At 34.3% G+C, this 22724-nt stretch overlaps 1 protein-coding gene across 2 annotated transcripts in view; it reads right to left on the bottom strand.

Annotated features, from left to right (window-relative positions):
- RICTOR (RPTOR independent companion of MTOR complex 2) overlaps positions 1–22724 on the bottom strand; it is a gene marked incomplete at both ends in the record, with an annotated part of 113416 nt that overhangs the window by 6570 nt on the left and 84122 nt on the right. The window contains 17 exons of one of the 2 annotated variants that reach the window (XM_080698908.1): positions 573–750; positions 2470–2541; positions 2824–3832; positions 6813–7042; positions 7565–7671; positions 8043–8135; positions 9655–9742; positions 10005–10114; positions 14357–14435; positions 15114–15190; positions 15354–15518; positions 16327–16453; positions 16894–17093; positions 17817–17952; positions 19992–20038; positions 20160–20261; positions 21035–21200. In XM_080698908.1, coding sequence (XP_080555034.1) covers positions 573–750; positions 2470–2541; positions 2824–3832; positions 6813–7042; positions 7565–7671; positions 8043–8135; positions 9655–9742; positions 10005–10114; positions 14357–14435; positions 15114–15190; positions 15354–15518; positions 16327–16453; positions 16894–17093; positions 17817–17952; positions 19992–20038; positions 20160–20261; positions 21035–21200 — 2986 coding nt within the window. The remainder of the gene's footprint in view (positions 1–572; positions 751–2469; positions 2542–2823; positions 3833–6812; positions 7043–7564; positions 7672–8042; positions 8136–9654; positions 9743–10004; positions 10115–14356; positions 14436–15113; positions 15191–15353; positions 15519–16326; positions 16454–16893; positions 17094–17816; positions 17953–19991; positions 20039–20159; positions 20262–21034; positions 21201–22724) is intronic. The other variant, XM_080698909.1, reaches the window with a different exon arrangement.

Below are 22724 nucleotides of genomic sequence, written 5' to 3' on the forward strand. Positions count from 1 at the left end.
TAAAGCTTGGCAAAAGACCAACTCTGAAAGTCTTTCATCATATTCTTGGTGAGCTAGATATTCAAAAAATTATTTTATCATTTACCTATTATCTTCAGATTTCTGATCAAATGTGCATTCTTGAACCCACTATATATTACCTAAATATCTGTGGGTATCTCTTAAGATCAGGCCCACTTTATATGACTGGTACTACATGAGGCTGTGTTAGAGAAAAAAACAGGATCAAAAATGAAAAAATAAGGAATAAAGCAAATGAGCATAAAAATCAAAGCTAAGAATTTACTAAATTTCTACAGAGAATATATTGATAAATAAATTAAACAGGATGCCAATTTAATATGGGAAGAGGATGCTGTTTTGGAAACTTGGAAGTACAAATAAAAGAGTACAGAATGGTTGAGAGAGGCAAATTCTCATCTAAAATTTCTTTAGACAAAAGTGCTTCAAAAATAATCCTGCCATAATTACTGTATTCTCTAAGTTTAAATTCTTACTAAACAACTATTTATGCAGAGTAAGAAAAAACAGAAAGCAAACTCACTGGAAAATAATAAAAATTATGATGATACCTGGAATATGTCATTAATATCTACTGGAAGAGCAAGACCAATGTAGTCATCTGAGCCACCATACGTAGCACTGGACACCATGGACCTAACTGAGGAGGATCGGTGCAGGGTATTTTGATTAATGGGACTTAATAAATCTTCTTTATCTAATGATGCATAACTTAACGCTTTCATGAACCTATAATATCATAAAAAACTTATATTAGTTTCTTTATTCAAATACCGATCACGTGAAAAATATGCCTACCTTTATAAAAGTAATTAGTCAAATACCAACAGCACCATCCTGTTTGCTGGAAACACGTAAATACTTTAAAATATTAGCTATTATAGGCTGATATATAAAAGATCACTAGTAATGTTCACATTATGAAAAACAAATATGCTTTTCAGGTAAAGGTAAAAAGGTGGATAATTAGAAAAACTTCAATATCTAAAAGTAAAAAAACTGACCAAGAGACATAGGTATAGTTCAAAGACTATCTTTGTAATCACTTGAGATTGCTGGACAGCTAAGGATATACATAAATATATATAAACACCACACAGTAAAATGGTATCACTTATAAATTATACAAAGGATCATCTTATATGAAGCCCTGATATTTCTACAATGCACTTTTCTACAATCACTTTATTTACTATTACTATACTAGTAATTCTATAACAAATATGGTATACTGACATTTCCTTAAGATATATCTTTGCAGGTACTTATTCATGCAATAGACATGTTGGAATATTTATTTGGTATCTACTATAAGTTCTGCATATATATTGCTGTTTGGAAAACCCAAGTCTTTAAAATATACTCATGTAGCCTGATAGAAAATCAGTTATTTTACAAAACACACAAAATAAATGCTTCATCAACAGTAGCTATTAAGATTATCATAGCAAAAGGTATTTCTGGTTTCTACCTAAAAGCCACTTTTAAATTTATCATTTCATAAAAGGGGTCAGTGGTTTTGAAATTGTACTGTTACACCTCCCTGACTCCATGAAAATCTTTCAAAGACGACTGTAATAGGTAGGGGGAGAAATTACAAGATTATTCTCTTTCCATTTCCTATACCCAATATAGTTTCATTTTTCTATATGTTTTAGGTTTCCGCAGAGACTTTTATCTACAGAGGGGGAAAAAAAGGTTTCCCAGGTTAAAAAGCAACATTATAAAATCTTAAAATCACTAATATAGTCCAATTTCTACTTGAAGAGGTAGAGATGTCCAGAAATTCCAAATTCATGAAAGATGCTGCACAGATCTGTAATTACACTTAAAGGTATACCTGGCTTTGTTCTGGATTGATGACAGGGCCAAAGTCAGTGAATTCCAGGTAGATCAGATATTATTGCATAATTTATTATATTTTACAAGAGGGAATAAAATTCATTATGTGCTATCAGAAACCCACCCACTATTAAATGTGTCATTAGTGAAATAAGACTGTTTACTTTTAATAAGATAGATTTCCTAAAGTAACTATCAATGATGAAAACAATGGTGCTAGCTAATGTTTAAAGAGTGCTTACTATGTGTCAGACTATTCTAAATACTTGTAGATAATAATCCATTAAACCAATGGAAATAAATAATTTAAAACTTGAGGAAATTGTTTAAAAGCCTTTGGTACAACAAAAAAAAGATATGATTTTTTAAAAATCAAATTTAGTACTACATTTAAGGTATGATGTTCACTGTGAATAGTTTGATGTAATCTAAATATAGTACAGAAATCCCTGTTGTGTCCTGAAGACCAAATAATTCATTTAAATGTTTATTAGGTTCCTACTTAATAATTACATGTATTTAAACTGAAAATAGTTTAACTGAGATTTTCAGTTAGTTGAAAAAAAAAGAGAAAAGGTCAACTCTTGGAGCCTTAAATTGACCTACCTGAAAAGGTTGTTTGTTATTGTAGGTCTTAAGCTCCTGATTCCCCCGACATGCTTCTTTTTAAAATCGATCCTTGCAGAAGCGAGAAATAAATAAAAAAAAGCTTGTGACTTGTATGTTCTTGCAAAGCATGTAAGTTTATTTTCAGGGCCTAATGGAGTTTTGTTTACCCCCCTTGCAGCTGCAAGAATCCATTTCAAATCATATCGGGTAACAAGGAGCTTATAGCCTACCATAAACTATTTTAATAGGTCTGTTCTGAGGCTTATGAGGTGTTGGCCTAAAGTAATGTTTTCCATTTCCATCTGTTAAAATGCAACCATCTTGTTCATTTTGAAATACACATTTGCTCACCTGCTTGGTGTTAATCTGGATTCAAAACTGTTGGCCTTCATAGTGATGGTATCAGTAAATAGTACATCTTTTGCTGGAGATGCCAAAGCTTCAGAGTGAGATAAGGATGGATGCATTCTTTGCTGCTGTAATCTTTTCAGTGTAGCGTAGCCAAATGCATCTCTAGAACTTGTATAACTAAAGTTACAATCCGCTAGACTTTTAATTGTAGCAATGGAGGGTGCTTTAAGAGACTGTGCTCTTCGAGGAAGTGTATGTGAAGAACCAGGAGGCACCAGGGACACTGAGTTTGATTTGGAGAGAGACAGATGGTTAGACTGTGGTGTCAAATAGTGGCTTGTCTTAACAGTTTTAGTACTTACCACAGTACTCATACTTCCACAGTCTGTGTCCATAGTTGTAGCATCTACACCTACAGTCTCCCGTGAAGGACTTGAGCTCATTGAACTTATGCCACTTGTTGTAGTGTCTGTATTAAAACTTTGGCTACGCATCTTCATATGTGAGCTTGTTGAACCTTCTACAACTAATCTTTCTCGGCTGGTGTTTTCTCTGTGATTCTCTGTACCAAAACTCTTGGTGAACTTTAAATCGTTCTCTCCAATACTTGGAGTACTACCAGTATCATCAATGTGCTTATTCCCAACAAATGAAGTTTCTAATTGTAATGTTTTCTGTACTGTAGATATAGATGTGAAGTCAACACTATTATTAAAGTCAACACTGGGCTCCGTGAAGGTTCTGATTCGCCTGTTGCTTGTCTTATTTTCTGATGACAGTTTTCCTCCTTTTGGATCACTGCTACTACGATGTTTTTTATTAGGCAAAGTAAGCGAATTTAAGATGCGATTCTTCACAAGTTTACTAGAACCAAAGAAAGGGAATGAATTTTTATCCTTTATAGGTCCAGGTCGGTCATAAAATGCTGGCTCTGTATCTTCATTGATGTCAAGAAAAAATGTACTAGTAGAGCTGCTGCCAAACCGGTCATCCTCCATTATGAACATACCTAGGATTAAAAGTCAATTAATTAGAGCATATAAAAATAAAAAATTCACTTTACTCTTAGTGATATTTCAGAATTTTTTTTTAAATTGCCATCTCAGGGGAAAAATTAGACATAAACCCTTAAGCCACTGAGCTACATAAAAAAGCATGTCTTTGCCAGGCATGGTGGCGCACACTTGTAATCCCCGCACTTGGGAGGTGGAGACAGGAGGATTGAACAGGTTCAAAGCCAGCCTCGCTGGCTTAAGAGACCCTGTTTCCAAAAAAAAAAAAAAAAAAAAAAAAAAGGATAAAAATAGGTCTGGGAGTGTAGCCTGGAAGTAGAAGGGTTTCCAGAAACCCCAGTACCCCCCCCCCCACACACACACAGCATGTCTTTGAAACTCAGAGTTTGGACTTAAATAAAATGTAAAATTATGTTATTACTGGTATCCTCTTATTTCCAAAGAAAAGCTGTAAGATCCACTGTGGCAGAGCTTACATAAAGTTTCTTTAATTTTCCAAATACTGAAAAATAAATGAATGGAAAGTAGGAGACTCAAGCATGGATGTTCACTCAGTTGGTATTGATTCCTGGTGGTTTAATACTTCATAGCACAGGAACAGGAGAAATCATAAAAATGAATTCTCAGTATTAAAATATATAGTCAGTTGGGCAATGTGGCAAATGACTGTAATATCAATATTTGGGAAGTTGAGACAGGAGGAATGCAGGTTTGAGGCCAGACTCAGCAACTTAAAGTGGCCCTCAGCAATTCAGTGAGACCCCATTTCAAAATAAATAATTAAAATAGATCTGTGGGGCCAGCGTGGTGACACATGCTTGTAATTCCAGCATTTGGGAGGATGACACAAGAGGATCATGGTTCGCGGACAGCCTCAGCTATTAAGTAAGGCCCTTTGCAACTCAGTGAGACTGTTTCAAAATAAGGAATAAAAAATAGGGCAGGGGGTGTAGCTCGGAGGTCGAATGCCCCTGGGTTCCATCCCCAGACACACACACACACACACAAAAAAAAAAAAAAAAAAAAGAAGAAGAAAAAATAGGGCTGCGGGTGAAGCTCAGAGACAGAATGCCCCTGGGTTCCATCGCCAGTACCACAAAAAAAGAAAAAAAAAAAAAAATAGAGGCAGAATGCCCCTGGTTCAATCTCTAGTACCCCACACACAAAATAAACAGACACACATGCACATGAAAAACTAAGCCGTCTGTACCGCTGCATTCTATGTATTCAGCCAATCAAGAATCAAAAATAAAAAGTGCCTATATTAAACATGTACATACTTTTTATCTGATCGTTTCGTTACTCCTTAAAGTATAACACTTACTTCCATTTATTAGACATTAAAAGTAATATAAAGATGATATAAAGCAGGAGGATATGCATAGGTTATATGCAAAAACTGTTATTATATATGGAACCTGAACATTCATAGACTGGGAGGGGTGGTACTAGGTCCCCCATGGGAAGAGCGGGATGACTAGGCCTAGAGAGTACCAAGTCACACGTATGAATTCATTATATCTATACTCCATTTTGCCTTAGATACCAGAAAATTCACCTAACTGTAGTGCCCAACTCTAATAAAGAACTCAATCCAAGTGTCAAATGATATCTACAGGACTTTATTCTATTTTCATATTTTCTGTTGAAAATTTATAAATTACTTCAAATATATTTAGAAAGAAGGCAAAGTAAAATCTTAAATATATTTGCATACTGCCTTGTATTTCCATAATTTTGTCAATCTAAGATGTATCTTTTCACATTTAATCTCTCTAAAATTAGGCTTCTTTATGCAATCAGTAAGTACCATATATCAGTTAAATAAGCAGTAGCACTTTTTTCTTCTTTCTCAGTGGTAGATTAAATATCAGTGCATCTAGCCAGGGGTGGTGGCACATGCTTGTAATCCCAGCACCTGGAAGGGTGAAACAGGAGGATCGCATAGGTTCAAAGGCAGCTTCAGCTACATAGTGAGGCTCTCAGCAACTTAGTGAGACCCTGTTTCCAAATAAAGTATAAAAAAATAGGTCTGGGAGTATAGCCCGGAGGTAGAAAAGCCCCTGAGTTCCACCCTCAGTACCACACACACACACACACACACACACACACACACACACACACACACACACAAAATCAGTGCATCTATTATAGAAGGCATTTTGACTTGGTGAAATATGGTTCCATAAATATTATATTTTCAAAAGGATCTCATAGCATAGGGCTTAAAATTACAAACTGTTTTATATATAATTTATTTCTGATACCATGAGGTACCTCTCTAATTCAACTATGTTAAAACAATGCTTTGCTCAGAAATAAAGACAGGAATATAGTAACCCTTAGCAAATATATTCTGGTTCAATAACCTCTGAATCTGAAAAATGAGTAAAAAGATTAAATAAAGAAAGTGAACAGTAAGTACTTGGATCTCTTTCTTTCTCTCTCTTTCCCTCCCCCTCCCTTATTTATTTATTTATTTATTTATTTATTTATTTATTTATTTATTTATTTAATTTTGCTATACTGGGGATAGAACCCAGGGGCATTCTACCTCTGAGCTATACCCCCAGCTCTATTTTTATACTTTATTTTGAAACAGGGTCTCACTGAGTTGCAAAGAGCCTGAGTAGCTGAGGCTGTCCGCGAACCATGATCCTCTTGTCTCAGCCTCTGGAATGCTGGGATTACAAGCGTGAGCCACCATACCGGCTCTCTTTTGATGACAAAAGAGGGAACTGGTTCTTCTGGCACAAGCTTATTATGCTTATTACCTCTCAAGGCCAGATTTCCCAGAAACTATTTAGAGAACAAAGGGAGAGAGCAGTGTAGGCCAGCGGTTATACTCTGTGTTGTAAAAAGATGTGTATTCTACAAGAAGAATTACTACCAAATAATTACTTTGAAAAAAAGAATGTAAAATACATTTAAGTTTAAAATGATAAAATATGAATGTTAATATATCATAATACTCACTCGATGGTGCAGATTCACTTTCACTATTATGTCTAGAGCTGGTTGACTCTGAATTCAAACTCAAGGTGCTTGGGATAGATGAGAGCTCATTACAGAGTTGCTCCACATCATCTGGAACCACTGGCCACAGATATTTGCGACTATGCCTCACAGCATCCCAGTTGTGACATTTTAGAATATCACAGCCTTGTTTGGTTTTAGCTATGAGTCCAAGTACATACACGCAGGTCCTACATATAAAAAATATAGTAATGACAGTTTATAATTCCAAACTGAGATTTCTTAAAGCAACAATAGGATAATTAAATTGCTATATGTACATTTGAATTTTCTTTAAAAGCCATTAAAAATATTTTAGTTTGTTGAAAGCAATGTATTAAAACCAATTAGGAATAAATTAGCAGCCATAAAAATCATATAAATATTCCTAATAATAGTATCAATTACAACAAAATAAAGACTATAATGCTTTTCTAGTATAATCTGGAATATTAGGGAATGAATACTGGATTACTTGAACACAGAGTATGTTTTTCCTATTTACTTAAAAGATAAACTTTAATATTATAATAAAAATGGAATAATATTAAACATAAAGAGTTCGTTAAAATGTTTAACTTAATGCAATTAAAACTCTTACATCATTACAATTTACAGTGAATTAACAGTTATGAATTACAAGTTATTTTTGCCTTGCATCTATCTGTAAATAATAATATGCATTGAAAAGATTCCTGGGTTAAATGACATACCCTCTGATGGAAAGAACCTCACACTGTTTTGCAAGTTTTAGTATATCTGGAATCACATTTTCTTCCTGTAGCAAATTGAGACCCCAATTTGATGAGCCAATGTTTCCCTGAAAGGAAACAAAACAGTATAGCTAATATACTTACAATAGTAATAATTCCTATAAGAAATTTTGAAAGCTATCAAGCAAAAAATGTAACCTCTGAGAAAAAAACTAAAAAAAAAAATCAAATAAATGTTAGAATAAGTAAATGTTCTATTTATCCTACCAAGAAAATAAAAGCCATAATAACCAATAGTTTAACCATCTATCTCTTCAGCATAAAAGTAGTACTTAAATTGGCAGGAAAAATCTGGGTCTTAGAATATTAATCTAAGAGCAAGTTCCAAAAAAAAACTTTAATTTATTTAGTATTAATAGAATTTTTTTTAAAAAAAACTAATAACTACGAAGATCTTACAGAAGTGTTTATTACAAACCAAGGCCCAAAGAGATGCTTTCAATTTTTTAATTTCTTCCCATTTATCCAAATCTGGTGTACGCACGTTGTGACAGAGTTCAGTAATAATATTCTGGAAAAATAAAGAGTATAACAATATATTATGTTTTGATGTATCTATTATTTGCTTTAGGTCATTTTTATACATTTAAAATTCTAAAATAATTTTATGTAAGTTTCTTAAGAGAAATAAGTGCATAAATTTTGAATATCTATTCTAGGATTATAACTTATTTGTTATATAGTCATGAACATAACTCCAGTCCCACCCTTCATTTCCTAATCTCTAAAAGGGATAATGATAATAATATGTGTCTCATAAGCTTTCATGATTTAATAAATTAGTATGTATAAAGTGCTTCACAAAGTACTCTGCAACTAGAATTATAAATTTCATAATTATCATTACTTCTTTTAAACAGAAAATAAATCAGTGCTTAAGATTTTACCATACTATCTAGGTAATGACACTAAACATTTAAAACTATGGTGAATTTATTTTCAAATATTAATATAAAGAGATCTATCTTTTGAACAGTCTTGACATACTATAAAAACACATAAAATTATAAAACATATTTATGCAAAACTTTGGGCTTCTGAGATAAACATTGATAGAAAATGGAACTAATTTGTTAGATTACTATTTTCCACACATATATTTCTCTATATATATTTTTTTGAAAACAGGGTCTCTTAAGTCAGAGAGGCCGGCTTCGAACCTGCGCGATCCTCCTGTCTCCGCCTCCCAAGTGTGGGGATTACAAGCATGCGCCACCATGCCCAGCCTTATATTTATTTCTTGAATAAGAAAAAGATTGTATTTATTGAAAATACCAAGTTGCAAGACATAGTGGCAACCAAAAGTGCAGTGAATATGCATACTATACTCAAAAACCAATTGCTTACCCACACCCATTACATTGCATGAATTATATGAGAAGAGGGAGGGTCTCACAAGTATCAATTTTCAATTTGTTCCCTCAATGACGATAACTGAACCAGTATCATGTTCAGTTTAAAATCTCAAAGAGAAGAAGAAACTTAGATTTTCAGTACGTCTTTAAACCACGCATAGTGGCACACAGTTGTAATCCCAATATTTGGGAGGCTAAGACAGGAGGATCATAGTTTGCTGACAGCCTCAACTACTTAGTGAGGCCTTCTGCAACCTAGTGAGACCTTATTTCAAAATAAAAAATAAAAAAATAAGACTTGCAGTGTAACTTGAAGGTAGAATTCCCCTGGGTTCCATCCCCAGTATTGCAAAAAATAGAAATATATATATATTTTTTTCTTTAAGATTTTAATTTCTCTAACAAATTACAAAGGAAAAAATTCAGAGTTTTACTGAGCTATTTACATAACAATTAGCTACTTAAAAGGTCACACACAAGTCAGAGAAATGCATGTAAGCCAGTAATATTTCTAGAGTTTAAAGTATAGAATGCCTAAGTTAATTACAAGATAGATGACTTTAAAGCAACTCTGTCACTGGCTTTTGAGAAGTTTTTGCAAATATAATATTTTAGCAATACCAAGATATTTTTAAACTATCACAATAACTTAAAATAAGTGAATTGCATTTTTACCTGTACTTCCAATAAATGGCAGCCTGTCTTGTGGTGGACCAGCTGTCCGTAAAGGTGTACAGGCAAGTAGACATGAGGACGCTGTAATCTAGTACAATAAAGATGGTTGAGACAGTGACTAGGATGAGAGCACAAAGTATTTGTGAATATTATGTGAGGAAGTGTGCTCAACATGCTATGCATGCTAAAGGGATGTCTAAGCCATCAACACTGTACAATTGTGCCAAGATTTTTCCTCTATCAGTATATGAGACAAAACATACGAGTACTTAGAAAAGTAATGATTTATTACAAGCTGGTTTTGTTATTTGAGGACTAAGAGTAAATTTGTTTTACTGACTAGACTATACCTTTGGTTACTCCGACGAACATAGTTATCACCATCAATAGGCTTCCGGTAAGTAGTAAGTGCTTCATTAAGTTGTTCCTCAATCAAGTCAACATATTTTGAATTATATTCCTAGAAGATAATATTGTTTTAATTATATATGGTATCACAATGACATTCACTAAAATTTTTTCAGGTACTTAACAAATCAAAGAAGCATAAATATGAAAAAAACGAAAAGAAAATGTTTAGAAGTAAAGAAATATTTGAAAAGAGTATAGAAAGAGTATTATGACTACAACTGTTATATCACATCCCAAACCTTTCTGCTTCTAGTTCTCCCTTCTCAATTAATATTTGAGTCCAAATAAGTGAGTAAATATTTGTTTTCATCTTATTTGAGTCCTCTTTTCCATGAAAAAAAAAAAAGGTAATTTCTTTGTTAGTTGCAGTGATGCATACCTAAATCCCCTACTTGAGAATTGAGACAGGATTGCAGGTTCACTACCAGCCTCAGCAACTTAGTCAGCCTTTATTTTAAAATAATCATAAAATAGCCGGGCATAATGGTGACAATTAAAAATGTGATTCAGTTTTACAAACATGTTATTTTAAATAACCCAGTATCCCTAAAGATTGACATGACTTTGAATGTTTTTTTAACAGCAAGAATGATTAAAACTTTAAAAAAGATAATCGCCATTTTATTTATAAAAATAAAATTAGTTTCAAATATTTTATGAAATTAACAGTATTTTGTTCACATTTCCCAGCAAGATTAATGCTGTTTTCATTATTTTGTCTGTCATATGACAACTCTTAATTAAAATCGGCCGAAAACTGTGACGTATGCTAATGGAGGCTGTTTTTGGCACTAGCACAGTTTATTTTTTCTTTATTGTCAAATGTTACTTTTACTTGATGGTAATTAAACCATTTTAGAGGTAGGAAAGAGTTTCCGTATTTATAAACTTATTTTTCTTTAATACTTGTAGAATTTTAATTTTTTTTGCCTTTATGGGACCTTTTCCTTATACATGTAGGACTTTATTTTGTTGTTGTTGTCGTCTATAAATGAAGTTTCATGAGTTATTGCTTAAACAATGACTATCATGATATTCTAGATTTTTCAGAAAATGATAATTTACCTTTCTGTACAGATAAAGGGCAATTAAGATAACACTTCAAGCCTCAGATAAGTGCAGTGTCTACAATGCCATTTTAAGGAAGTTCTTGGCCAATATGAAAAAAATATTATCCATTAAAACTCTTAGCTACGGTGAGTTTGTATTTCATTGCAGTTCTCCAAAACATCTCGAACAGGAACATTAAGAAAAGTATAAATCTACAGTGTTTTTTTTATTCATGATAAACTGCATAGGGATAGTTTAAAAAAATTCTATGGGAAGCCACTGGTCCAGTGGCAAGTACTGGGTGATACAGATGCTGGTAAAAACACAAATGTATTATTCCATCTTCATGTAGTAAAAAGTATACTAATACAATGTTTTGTACTTGTATTTCATATTATTAAAACAGTGATGTTGAAACAAACAAAAAAAACCAAAGGAGTAAGTCTGTGTTTCAACAAAACTAAATTTATGAACATTAAAGTATAAATTTCACATAATTTTTCCTTGTCACAAAATACTATTCATTTTCAAAAATCCTTTAAAAATAAAAACTAAACTTAGCAGATCACAAAAAAAGGCAAATCTGAACTCCAGACCTACAGTTCCAAATATTTCCTGGATATCACCACTTAGACATCCCACAGGCAATATGAAATTTCCACATTTTCAAAGTTCATTACCTTCATTCTGCAAAGAACTTTTTTGTGATCATCTCATAATGATTCATTATATACTTGGTCACTGAATTAGAAACCTTGTATGTCAACTTGGATCCCTCATTCACTGAATACAATCAACTCACAAATTTTGCCCATCTTATTTTTTTGGTGGTACTAGGGTTCCTGGAAGCCCTTCTACTTCAGGGCTACATTCCCAGACCTATTTTTTTTATATTATTTTTATTTGGAAACAGGGTTTCCTAAGCCAGCACGGCTGGCTTCGAACCTGCACGATACTCCTGTCTAAGCCTCCCAAGTGCGGGGATTACAAGTGTGCGCCACCACACCCGGCCATCTTATTTTTTTAAATGCCCAGAAAATATGTCTCTGCCTATCCAACCTCATTATCACTGAAGTTCACAAGCTCATCCATTCTTGCTTATAAACTAGTGTTGCCAGGCATGGTGGCACATAGCTGTAATGCTAGTAGTTGGAAGGCTGATATAGGTGGATCACACATTTGTGACCAGCGTTAGCTACTTAGTGAAACACACTGGTAATCCCAGTACTTGGGAGGCTGAGAAAGAAGGATGATCACAGGTTCGAAGCCAGCCTCAACAATTTAATGAGGCTTTCAGCAACTTAGCAAGACCCTGTTTTCAAATAAGAAATAAAAATAGAAGCCAGGTGCAGTGACACATTCTTGTAATCCCAGCATTTAAAGACATGGTGGTGCACGCTTGTAATCCCAGCATTTGGGTGGCTGACACAGGAGGATCATGGTTCGAGGACAGCCTCAGCTACATAGTGAAGCCCTTCGCAACTCAGTGAGACCCTGTTTCAAAATAAAGAATAAAAGCGCCAGTTGTGGTGGCGCACACTTGTAATCCCTGTGCTTGGGACGCAGAGACAGGAGGATCATGCTGGTTCGAAGCCAGCCTTGCTGGCTTAAGAGACCCTGTTTCCAAATAAAAAATATAAAAATAGGTCTGGGAGTGTAACCCAGAGGTTGAAGGGTTTCCAGGAACTCCAGTACCACCAATAAATAAATAAATAAATAAATAAATAAATAAATAAATAAATAAATAAGTAAGTAAGTAAGTAAATAGGAAAAAATAAAAAATAGGGCTGGAGGTGTAGCCTGGGTAGCACATGCTTATAATTCCAGTACTTAGGAGGCAGAGAGAGAAGGATTTCAGGTTCATGGCCAGATCCAGCAACTCAGTGCAGCCCTGTTTCAAAATTAAAAAATAAAAATAGGGTTGGGGGTGTAGCACAGAGGGAGGTAAAATACCCTGGACTAAATTCCCAGTATCACAAAACGAAATAAAAAATAAAAATAAAAGACTTCATGCCTGAAACTGTATGCTTTAAAATCTTAGTACTCTTAATAAAGATCTCTTATGAATCATGGTTCAACAAAGATAATACAAATAAACTGTAACAATTTAAATGAAAGAGAGGAAGAAATGATAGAGAAATCTTAAAAATCATTTTCAACATGGGTTTCCAAGATGCCTTGACAATTTTAATTCTTCGAACCAAATAATGGAGGAACAGTGATAACTAGCTAAAGAAAAGCTAAGAAGTTGTCTAATATCCTCGCACAACTCCCTTCTTACTAAGTTTCCCTAGTACTTAGGACAGCAAGAAGTTTGCTGATGTGAAGTAGCATCCTAAAAATCTGCTTACATAGAACTAGTTTCAATCTTCCTTTAAAAAAGTTATTTAAGTTTTAGCATAAAAGGGCTTATACAAAATTGTACTCTGTATAAGAAACCCAAGAATAAAAGAAATGGTGGTAGTTTGGGTTGACAAATTATACTAGTAGTATATAAAGTCAATTAAGTTAATTTTCAAAAGAACACACACCAAGTCAATAGTTGGTTCAGTATAAAAATATCTATAGTTTAGCTGGGCGTGGTGGCACACACTTGTAATCCCAGCATTTGAGAGGCTAAGACAGGAGGATCGTGGTTTGATGACAGCCTTAGCTACTACTCAGTGAGGCCTTTGGAACTCAGTGAGACCCTGTTTCAAAATAAAGAATAAAAAGTATGGCTGGGGGTGTAGCTTGGAGGTAGAATGTCCCTGGGTTCCATCACCATACCGCAAAAAGAAAAAAAAAAATATCTATAGTTTAAAAATGAATAAATAGTAGTAGGTAGGTATTTAAACAAAATCTAGAATTTGCCTTCATATGAATGTTTAAATATTTAGTTTCATTTTATTTATTTATTTTGTGTGTGTGTGGTGCTGGGGATTGAACTCAGGGCTATTCTACTTCTGAGCTACACCCCCAACCTGATTTTTTATTCTTTATTTTGAAATAGGGTCTCACTAAGTTGTGGAGGGCTTCACCAAATACCTGGGGCTGACCACAAACCCGGATCCTCCTGTCTCGGCCTCCCAAATACTGGGACTATAAGCATGTGCCACCATGCCTGGCTTAGTTTCATTAGTTTTAAAACACTGATGATATTAAAAAACAAAACAAAACAAAAAAAAGTGCCCTCTAAATCCACAAGTCTTTTACCCATGATAAAAATATATAAATTCAGCCTTACTAAATAAGGAATTACCTTGTGCCACTTTTCCAACTGTTTTGCTACATAACCCCTTTCATTCAGGTAGGAAAATCCTTTTGGAATGGAAAGAAATCTGTAAATTAAAAAAAGACATAGTTTACTATGGAGTCTGATAAAAAAATATTTAAAGAGCTAAAATAACTCAAACAAAAATATGATAAAAGAGCTTAAAGTCTTCAGTAATAGCTCCCACTAGAGTGAAAAAATCAACTGTAATTTATTAAGATTCTAATTACAAGTTCATTTTTACCTTTCTTAAAAAAAACCCATAAACCAAATCACAAGAAAAAAAATCTCATGAAAAGTATGAGACAAAAAAAAAAAGGACAGGAACAACAAAATATTAATTAAGGAAAGTACTGAAGGAAGCTTCAGTATTAAAAGAATGTGCCTGATTCTAAAATGGGCCTATTTCAGAAGTCAAAAGATAAATTCTTTCATTTTTCTTTTCTTTTCTTTCTTTTTTTTTTTTTGTAGTACTAAGGATTGAACCAAGGGGCATTCTACCTCTGAGCTACACTCTTTTATCCTTTGTTTTGAAACAGGGCCTCAGGAAGTAGCTGAGGCTAGCTATAATCCTGTGGTCCTCCTGTCTCAGCCTCTCAAGTAGTGGGATTACAAGAGTGTACCACCATGCCCAGCAAAAGGTAACTCCTTCTGAGTACTCTTTCTATTCAGATTTGAATCCGGCTTTAACATATACTACCAGTGAGAAAATAACAGAAATATAAGAAATTGACTTAAAATTTACCTTAGGAGGAGAAGCAAACCCTTATCTCCAAGGTGAGATAAAGCTGGCTTCATCTGAATAAGAGCATGAAGATTGGCCTAAAAGAGATGATTATCAGACAAATCAACAACTATACAAAGACAGCACATTCTACATTCTGAAATTCCTATCTTATATACACTGCACTTTCATATAATTTCAACTAAAATTTAAAATTTTAATCAAAATTAATTTCTCATTATTAAAAAAATGAACCTTTACCTTGTCTTCACAAGCTTCATCAAGGATATCCAGAGCTTCCGAAGAGACTGTTTTGTTTTTATCATGTAGTTGAGTCACAAGTAACTCAATTCCCCAATTATTGAAGAATTCAACATTGGCTCTCAATAATACCCTTAAATGTTTTGTTGCATACAGCCTGCAGGCCTATAAAGACAAATACACTTTAAAAAAATACAAAAAAAGCAACTTCACCATGTGTAATCTACTTGATTTTGTTTGAGGAAAGTTCTCTTATCTGAAAAGGATAAAAGGACTAGAATCAAAGGTCTGGCTCATAATATAAACATTTATTTAGTACTAGTAAAATAAAACATTTCCTTTCCTATCTAACAGCTTCTCTCTCTGTGTGTGTGTGTGTGTGTGTGTGTGTGTGTGTGTGTGTGTGTGTGAGTGATACTGGGAACCTCTGAGCTACACCCCCAGCCCTATTTTTTTTTTTAATTCTTTATTTTGAAACAGCATCTCACTGAGTTGCAAAGGCTGTCCTCAAACCATGATCCTCCTGTCTCAGCTTCCCATATGATTACAAGTATTTGCCACCATGCCCAGCTAGCTTGGCCCTTTTGATACAAAATATGGGTACTATATGGAGTTCCTCAGAGAAAATAAAATTTCATTCAATCATTCATTCATTCATTTTTTGTGGCACTAGGGGATTGAACCAAGGGGCATTCTATCCCCAAGCTACACCCCCATCCCTTTTAAAATTTTTTATTTTGAAACTGAATCTCACTAAATTGCTGAAGCTGGCTTCAAACTTGTACTCCTCCTGTCTCAGCCGCTCAAGTACTGGAATAATAGGTATGCCTGGCTAGAGAAGCTAAAATTTTTAAAGTATACTGAATTCCTATTAATTGTTCTTAGAATCTGTAATTTAACTTATCCTAAAAATTTACAAAATATGAAATTAATTCATTGTAAAATACAATTTTATTGCCTATATTATACTCACATCAGTAGCTGCTGTTAGAATTTTTGAAAGAATGACTCTAGCCAACCCATCTCTGCTATAGTCTAAGCTGGAAACTGTCAACTTTAGCAAGTGATCTTGATTTTTCAAGGAACAAAGATTAAGGAGACTGAAAGGAAATAAGAAAAAATAATAAAGGTTATTAGAAACAACTATGATTCATTAATTCAACAAGTATTCTTTGGCTTTATTGAGACACACTTGAGAAACAAAACTACATTTATTCAAGGTATATAAATGTAATTAATGATCTCTATATATATACCTTTAAAAGGATTATCATTAAAAATTAATTATTTTGTGTGTAAGTGGACAGGTATAAAGACAATTAGACAAATAATTTTAAATTCCAAATATAAATAAGCATTTCCAAAAAAGCATTCAGTGACAAATATCACATAAAAATATCATAACATGACAACCCTAACATTATTTTTAAAATAAAATTTACCAAACACATGAACACAGTCTAAAAAGCCAAAACATACATCTGATCACATAAAAAATAAATTTTAGGCATATACTACAATAGTATCTAGGGATACTCACCATTGAAATACACTACATTTTTCCAGCATTTTGACTCCATGAGGATGGCAAGAAAGTGTTCCAATAAATAAAAAGTAGTGTTGACTAAGGGTAGTCAGTAAACCATTATTTTGAAGACTTCTTTCTGGTTTCATTCCAGATGATGCACTGAGCCACTGAACAATATCTTTTACTAGATCTTCTAAGTATCCTTGCCCATCCTATAATAATAATTTTTAAAAAATCAACTTTAGTCAGGTACTAGAAATGCAATAATAGTTGGAAGGCTGAGACAGGGGGAATAACAGGTTTGAGGTCAGCCTTGACAGCTTAGCCTATTTAAAAGAAAACATATATACATATATATATATGGCTGGGTATAGCTGAGAGATAGCCCCTGAGTTCAATCCCCAAACCATGAAGGGGGGGAGATAAAGGTAATAATAATGATGAGTTAATAATAACAGATATCAATCACTGTTTTTTGGGGTTTTTTTTTTTTTTTTTTTGGTGGTACTGGGGTTCCTGGAAGCCCTTCTACCTCCAGGCTACACTGCCAGACCTATTTTATATTTTTTATTTGGAAAAAGGGTCTCTTAACCCAGTGCTGGCTGGCTTCGAACCTGCATGATCCTCCTGTGTCGGCCTCCCAAGCGCGGGGATTACAGGTGTGTGCCACCACGCCTGGGGATATCAATCACTTTAATTAAGCCCATTCGCAATGCTACTTGGAGACAGACTTATTCTCCATTTTCCAGAAGAGTAGACCAGGAAGATAACTTGCCCAAAATCATGTGGTTACTAAGTCAGGATTCAAATCTACGTCTGGGATCATTTATTATGTTTCTAAATATAGCTTATGCCTACTCAAAAATAAAACCACAGAAAGAACAGGGACAAATTCAACAAAAAGCATTTGCTCTGAGAATATTTAGAGTGCTTACTTCTTCAGACTCAAGAAGAAATTCTGTAAACTGGCAACCAACAACTGTGAGTTGCTTAGACTTTGCAAAATCCAGATCCAGGTTGGCATATAATTTACTGCTGGGCTTATAAAAATAAAGAAGCCTCCGTACAAACCTACAATGAAAATAAAATTAGCAATATAGTGAAAAACCAAACAATTATTTTATATCTTTGCCAAAGGTTATGCTGACTATGTTTTGGATCTGAACCACTGAGGTAAATGACAAGAAACACAAATTTCATTTGGTACATTTCACAAAATAAAGCAGCAACAAAATACCTTCAGTGTAAAAACTATTTTTATGGCAAAAGAATTTTACAGTGAGATGCTTAAAAAATATATCTGAGAAGGCCTGTAACCCCAGCTACTCAGGAGGCTGAAGCAAGATCAAAGTTCAAGGCCATGGCTTGAACATGGCTTCTTTATTTTTTTAAGCTAAGATCAAGTTCAAGGCCAGCCTGGGCAACTTAGCAAGACTCTATCTCAACATAAAATAAAAACAAAAGGGGGGGGGGTTGGGGATGTAGCTCAAAGGCAGAATCCTCCTAGGTCAAATCCCCAGTAAGAAACACATACATACACAGTGGAGAAGAAAGATGCTACTTGGAAACCTGCAGATATACACAAAAGCCACCTAGAAAAATTTAGCCAACTGAATTATGAACATAATTTATAACATTTTACTGATTATTTGAAGTCATCCTCTATTCTCAAGGAATATGAAAAGTTAGTATTATTTTTCTTTACTAAGTGTTAATTTCTATGTTCTTTTTTATAGTCTCAAAACCTTGATATATACTGTTATATATCATGAGGTGAATACAATAAACAAAATGTTAATGATATGAACTTTTCTCTTTTTGTGTGATACTGGGGGTGGAACCCAGGGGCTTTTCTACCTCTGACCTATACTCCCAGACCTATTTTATATTTTATTTGGAAACAGGGTCTCACTAAGTTGCCAAGAGCCTCACTATATAGCTGAGGCTGGCTTCAAACCTGTGCAATCTTCCTGTCTCAGCCTCCCAAGTACTGGGATTACAAGCGTGCACTACCATGCCTAGCTTGATATGAACTTCTGAAACATAAAATAAGGTCCTCTTCTCCAGTGAGTTTAGTACTCGGTCAGTTGGTTAATCAAAACTCAGGAGTAAGCTGGCCATGGTGGCACATGCATATAATCCCAGTACTTGGGAGGTTGAGACAAGAGGATCAAAGGTTCAAAGCTAGCCTCAGCTACTTAGTGTAGTGAAGCCCTCCAAAACTTATAGAGCCCTGTTTCAAAAAAAAATAAAAAATAAAAAATAGGGCTGGGGTTATAGCTTGGAGTTAGAATGCCCCTGGGTTCAATCCTCAGTTCTGCAAACAGAAAAGCAAAAACTCACTAGTAAAAAACATATGGGTATATTAAGAGAACAACTCAATAGCTTAAACTGTTCTATATATGCTATGAACATTAGCATGTTTAGAGAAGTGTAATTAAGGAGAGTGTTAAGAGGAAGAAGAAAAAGAGCTCTCCAATGTCAGACTAAACAGAGGTAGAAGCTGTATATTAAAAATATATATCCTTAAGCCCGGTAAGGTGATGGACACCTGTAAACCAAGTACTTGGGAGGCTGAGGCAGAGGGATCACAGTTTCACAGTCAGCCTCAAAAAGTTAGCAAGGTCCTCCAAAAGCTAGTAAGACCCTGTTTCAAAATAAAAAAGAGATAGGGGTGTAGCTCAGAGGCAGAATGCCCCTGGATTCAACCTCCAGTATCACAAAAGTTAAATAAATAAAAACTATACACACACACACACACACACACACACACACACACACATATGTGTACACACACACACACACCCTCCTTATTATGCCCTCCTCATATAATAGGGTTAAGGCCTATACAGGGCTGGCATTACCCCAATTTTAGCATCTTTTATCTCAACAACTCCCTCTGATATAAAACTAAATGCAGAACATAAATAACCAGAAAAAGAATTAGCTGATGTTTTTTGTTTATACAATAACACTATACATAAAAAATATGTATGTATACCTATGTACGTATCTTATAAGACACCAATTATTACTTGTAGCAGGCACTAGGCATAATATATCCCAGATCTAAGTTCTTTAAATTTAAATGCACAATAGTTTTTACATACCTGTGCAACTGTTCATCTTTATAGTTTCTTAAATTTACATTTGGCCACTAGAAAAACATAACATGTTATATTATATATGTATTTTCAACTCTCAAGCATATAACTATAATAAATTATCATTAATACTATAATACAAACAAGCCATCACCATAAAGTATCTTGTTATACCTTAAGGATGGTCCCTATGAGATTCCAATTCCATTCAAGGTTCTCTTTATGTTGAAGAACTTGGCTGTCCCTAAGGTTCATTAAAAGAGCTTCTTCTGTATCCTAAAATCACCACAAAGTAATAAGAACAATGTAGGCAAACTTTTCACACATCAGAAAACTTAAGTTCCAAATTTAAAAATTGAGAAGGTTTTTCACTTAAGAATGGATCAAATATTTTTTATTTAAAAAGTTATAAAAACTCAGCTCTAAATTGACTAGTCATTATAAAACTAGGAAGCCATGTAAAAATCCATATGCATGAATAAAACAACAACAAAACAACTGAACAAGTATACATAATTCTAATATCCAGTGGTTAAGAAATACAAAACTGTAGCTGGGTGTAGTGACACATGCTTGTAATTCCAGCATTTGGGAGGCTGAGACAGGAGGATCACAGGTTCGCAGACTGCCTCAGCTACTTACACCTAGACCCTTTGCAACCCAGTGAGACCCTGTTTCGAAATAAAGAATAAAAAATAGTGCTGGAGGTGTAGCTCGGAGTTAGAATGCCCCTGGGTTCCATCCCCAGTAACTAACACACACACAAACACACACAATTTACGAAGCTGTGAGTCAATTAAAAACTATTTCAGCCGGGCATGGTGGTTCATGCTTGATATCCCTGCGCTTGGGAGGCGGAGACAGGAGGATCGTGCAGGTTCGAAGCCAGCCTCGCTGGCTTAAGAGACCCTGTTTCCAAATAAAAATATAAAAATAGGTCTGGGGGTGTAGCCTGGAGGTAGAAGGGTTTCCAGCAACCCCATTACCACCCCCACACATACACACACAAAATCCAAAAAACAAAATAAACTATGATTTCATATCAGTACCTTAAGAACAAATATATCTTTCTGAACTCGAAGATATTGATCCCGTTTCTGGTGCGTTGCAATTGCTTTCTGAACAATGTGATCTAAATGAAGGCTATAAGGCTTAGGTCCGCGTTTCTTCATTTCATGGAAGCGTTTTAAACAATTCAGTGCTGCACTAGCTCTCCTAATAAGAAAAGAAGTCAATTCAAACTACAGCAAGATTACTGTAAGTTTAAAGCAATCATTTGGTAACTATTATTGTTTGGGTATAAAGGAGCCTACAAATACTGAAGAAGGCTTAGTTCTCAATGCACCAATGTTAACATGTGGGGCTTTTAGGAAATGATTGGATCATGGTGGCTTCTGCTTTTCTCACATCAGAAAACTAAGTTCCAAATTTAAAAATGAAAAGAAAGGTTTTTTTCTTTTAAGGATAGATCAAATATTTTTATTTTAAAAAGTATAAAAACTCAGCTGTAAATTGACTAGTTATTATAAAACTAGGAAGCCACCTGAAAATCCATATGCATGAATAAAACAAAACAACTGAACAGTACACATAATTCTAAAACCCAGTATTTAAGAATTACAAAACTGTAGCTAGGTATAGTGGATTAATCAGTAGATTAATCCATTTGATAGACTAATAATTACAAACAACTGCTGTGAGGTGGTGAAAACTATAGGAGGAAAGACCTAGTTGGAGGAAGCAGGCCATGACCTGGAACCTAGAAGGGTATTTCTTGTGCCTGACCCCTTCCACTCCCTCTTTCTCCACCCACCCCCCCTCTCTGCCAGTATACTGGGCCTCATATCAGGCCCAAAGCACTGGAGCCAGCTGACTAGGGACTGAAACCTCTGTAACCATGAGCCAAAATAAACTTTCTCCTCAAGGTTGCTTTTCTCAAGTATCTCTCATGACAAAAAGCTGACTAAAACAGTAACTAAATTTGATGATAGAGATTATTACTAAAAAGGTAAAATATGTATTTGTCCATTGGTACTGGAGATCAAACCCAGGGGCAGTCTATCTCCCAGCTATACTCCTAGCCCTTTGTAAATTCTTTTCTTTTGAAACAGTCTCCCTAGGTTGCTAAGAGTCTCACTGTATTGCTGAAGCTGTCACTGAACCTGATTTTAGCCTAAAGTCAGAACTGAGATGATCTTTAATGTCCTTAGTTTATAATACAACCTCAAACTATTAAATATATAATTGCCTCTTCACTTAAAGAAACATGACTACTAGATTATCATTTATTTATAGTAAGGCTCATGTATACTTTTATACTAAAAATTAAACTTTTGACTGTATTAATTAAAAATTAATAAATTTTAATTTTAATTTTAATTAAAAATTAAAACCATTAATTAAAATCCATAGCTATGAACTATATTTCACTAACATTATCAAGAAAAAATAAAGTCCACATAAATAGATAATAGCAAAAAAATAAAAAGAGAGAAAAGAAAAGGCATCCCCAGCAGTCATAATCCTCACCAAAAACAATTTGTAGAAATCCTATTATAATCCATAATGCGAGTACTTGGGAGGCTGAGACAGGATGGCAATTTGAGACCAGCCTTGGCAACTTAAACAGGACCACGACCCTAAGCAACTTAGCTAGACCATGTTTCAAAATAAAAAATTTAAAAAGAGCTGGGGGTAGGTGGGGTGTAACTTAGAGGGAGAATAACCCTGGGTTCAAAC

This window comes from Muscardinus avellanarius (genome assembly GCF_963383645.1).
Source record: "Muscardinus avellanarius genome assembly, chromosome: 1".
Taxonomy (NCBI): Eukaryota; Metazoa; Chordata; class Mammalia; order Rodentia; family Gliridae; genus Muscardinus; species Muscardinus avellanarius.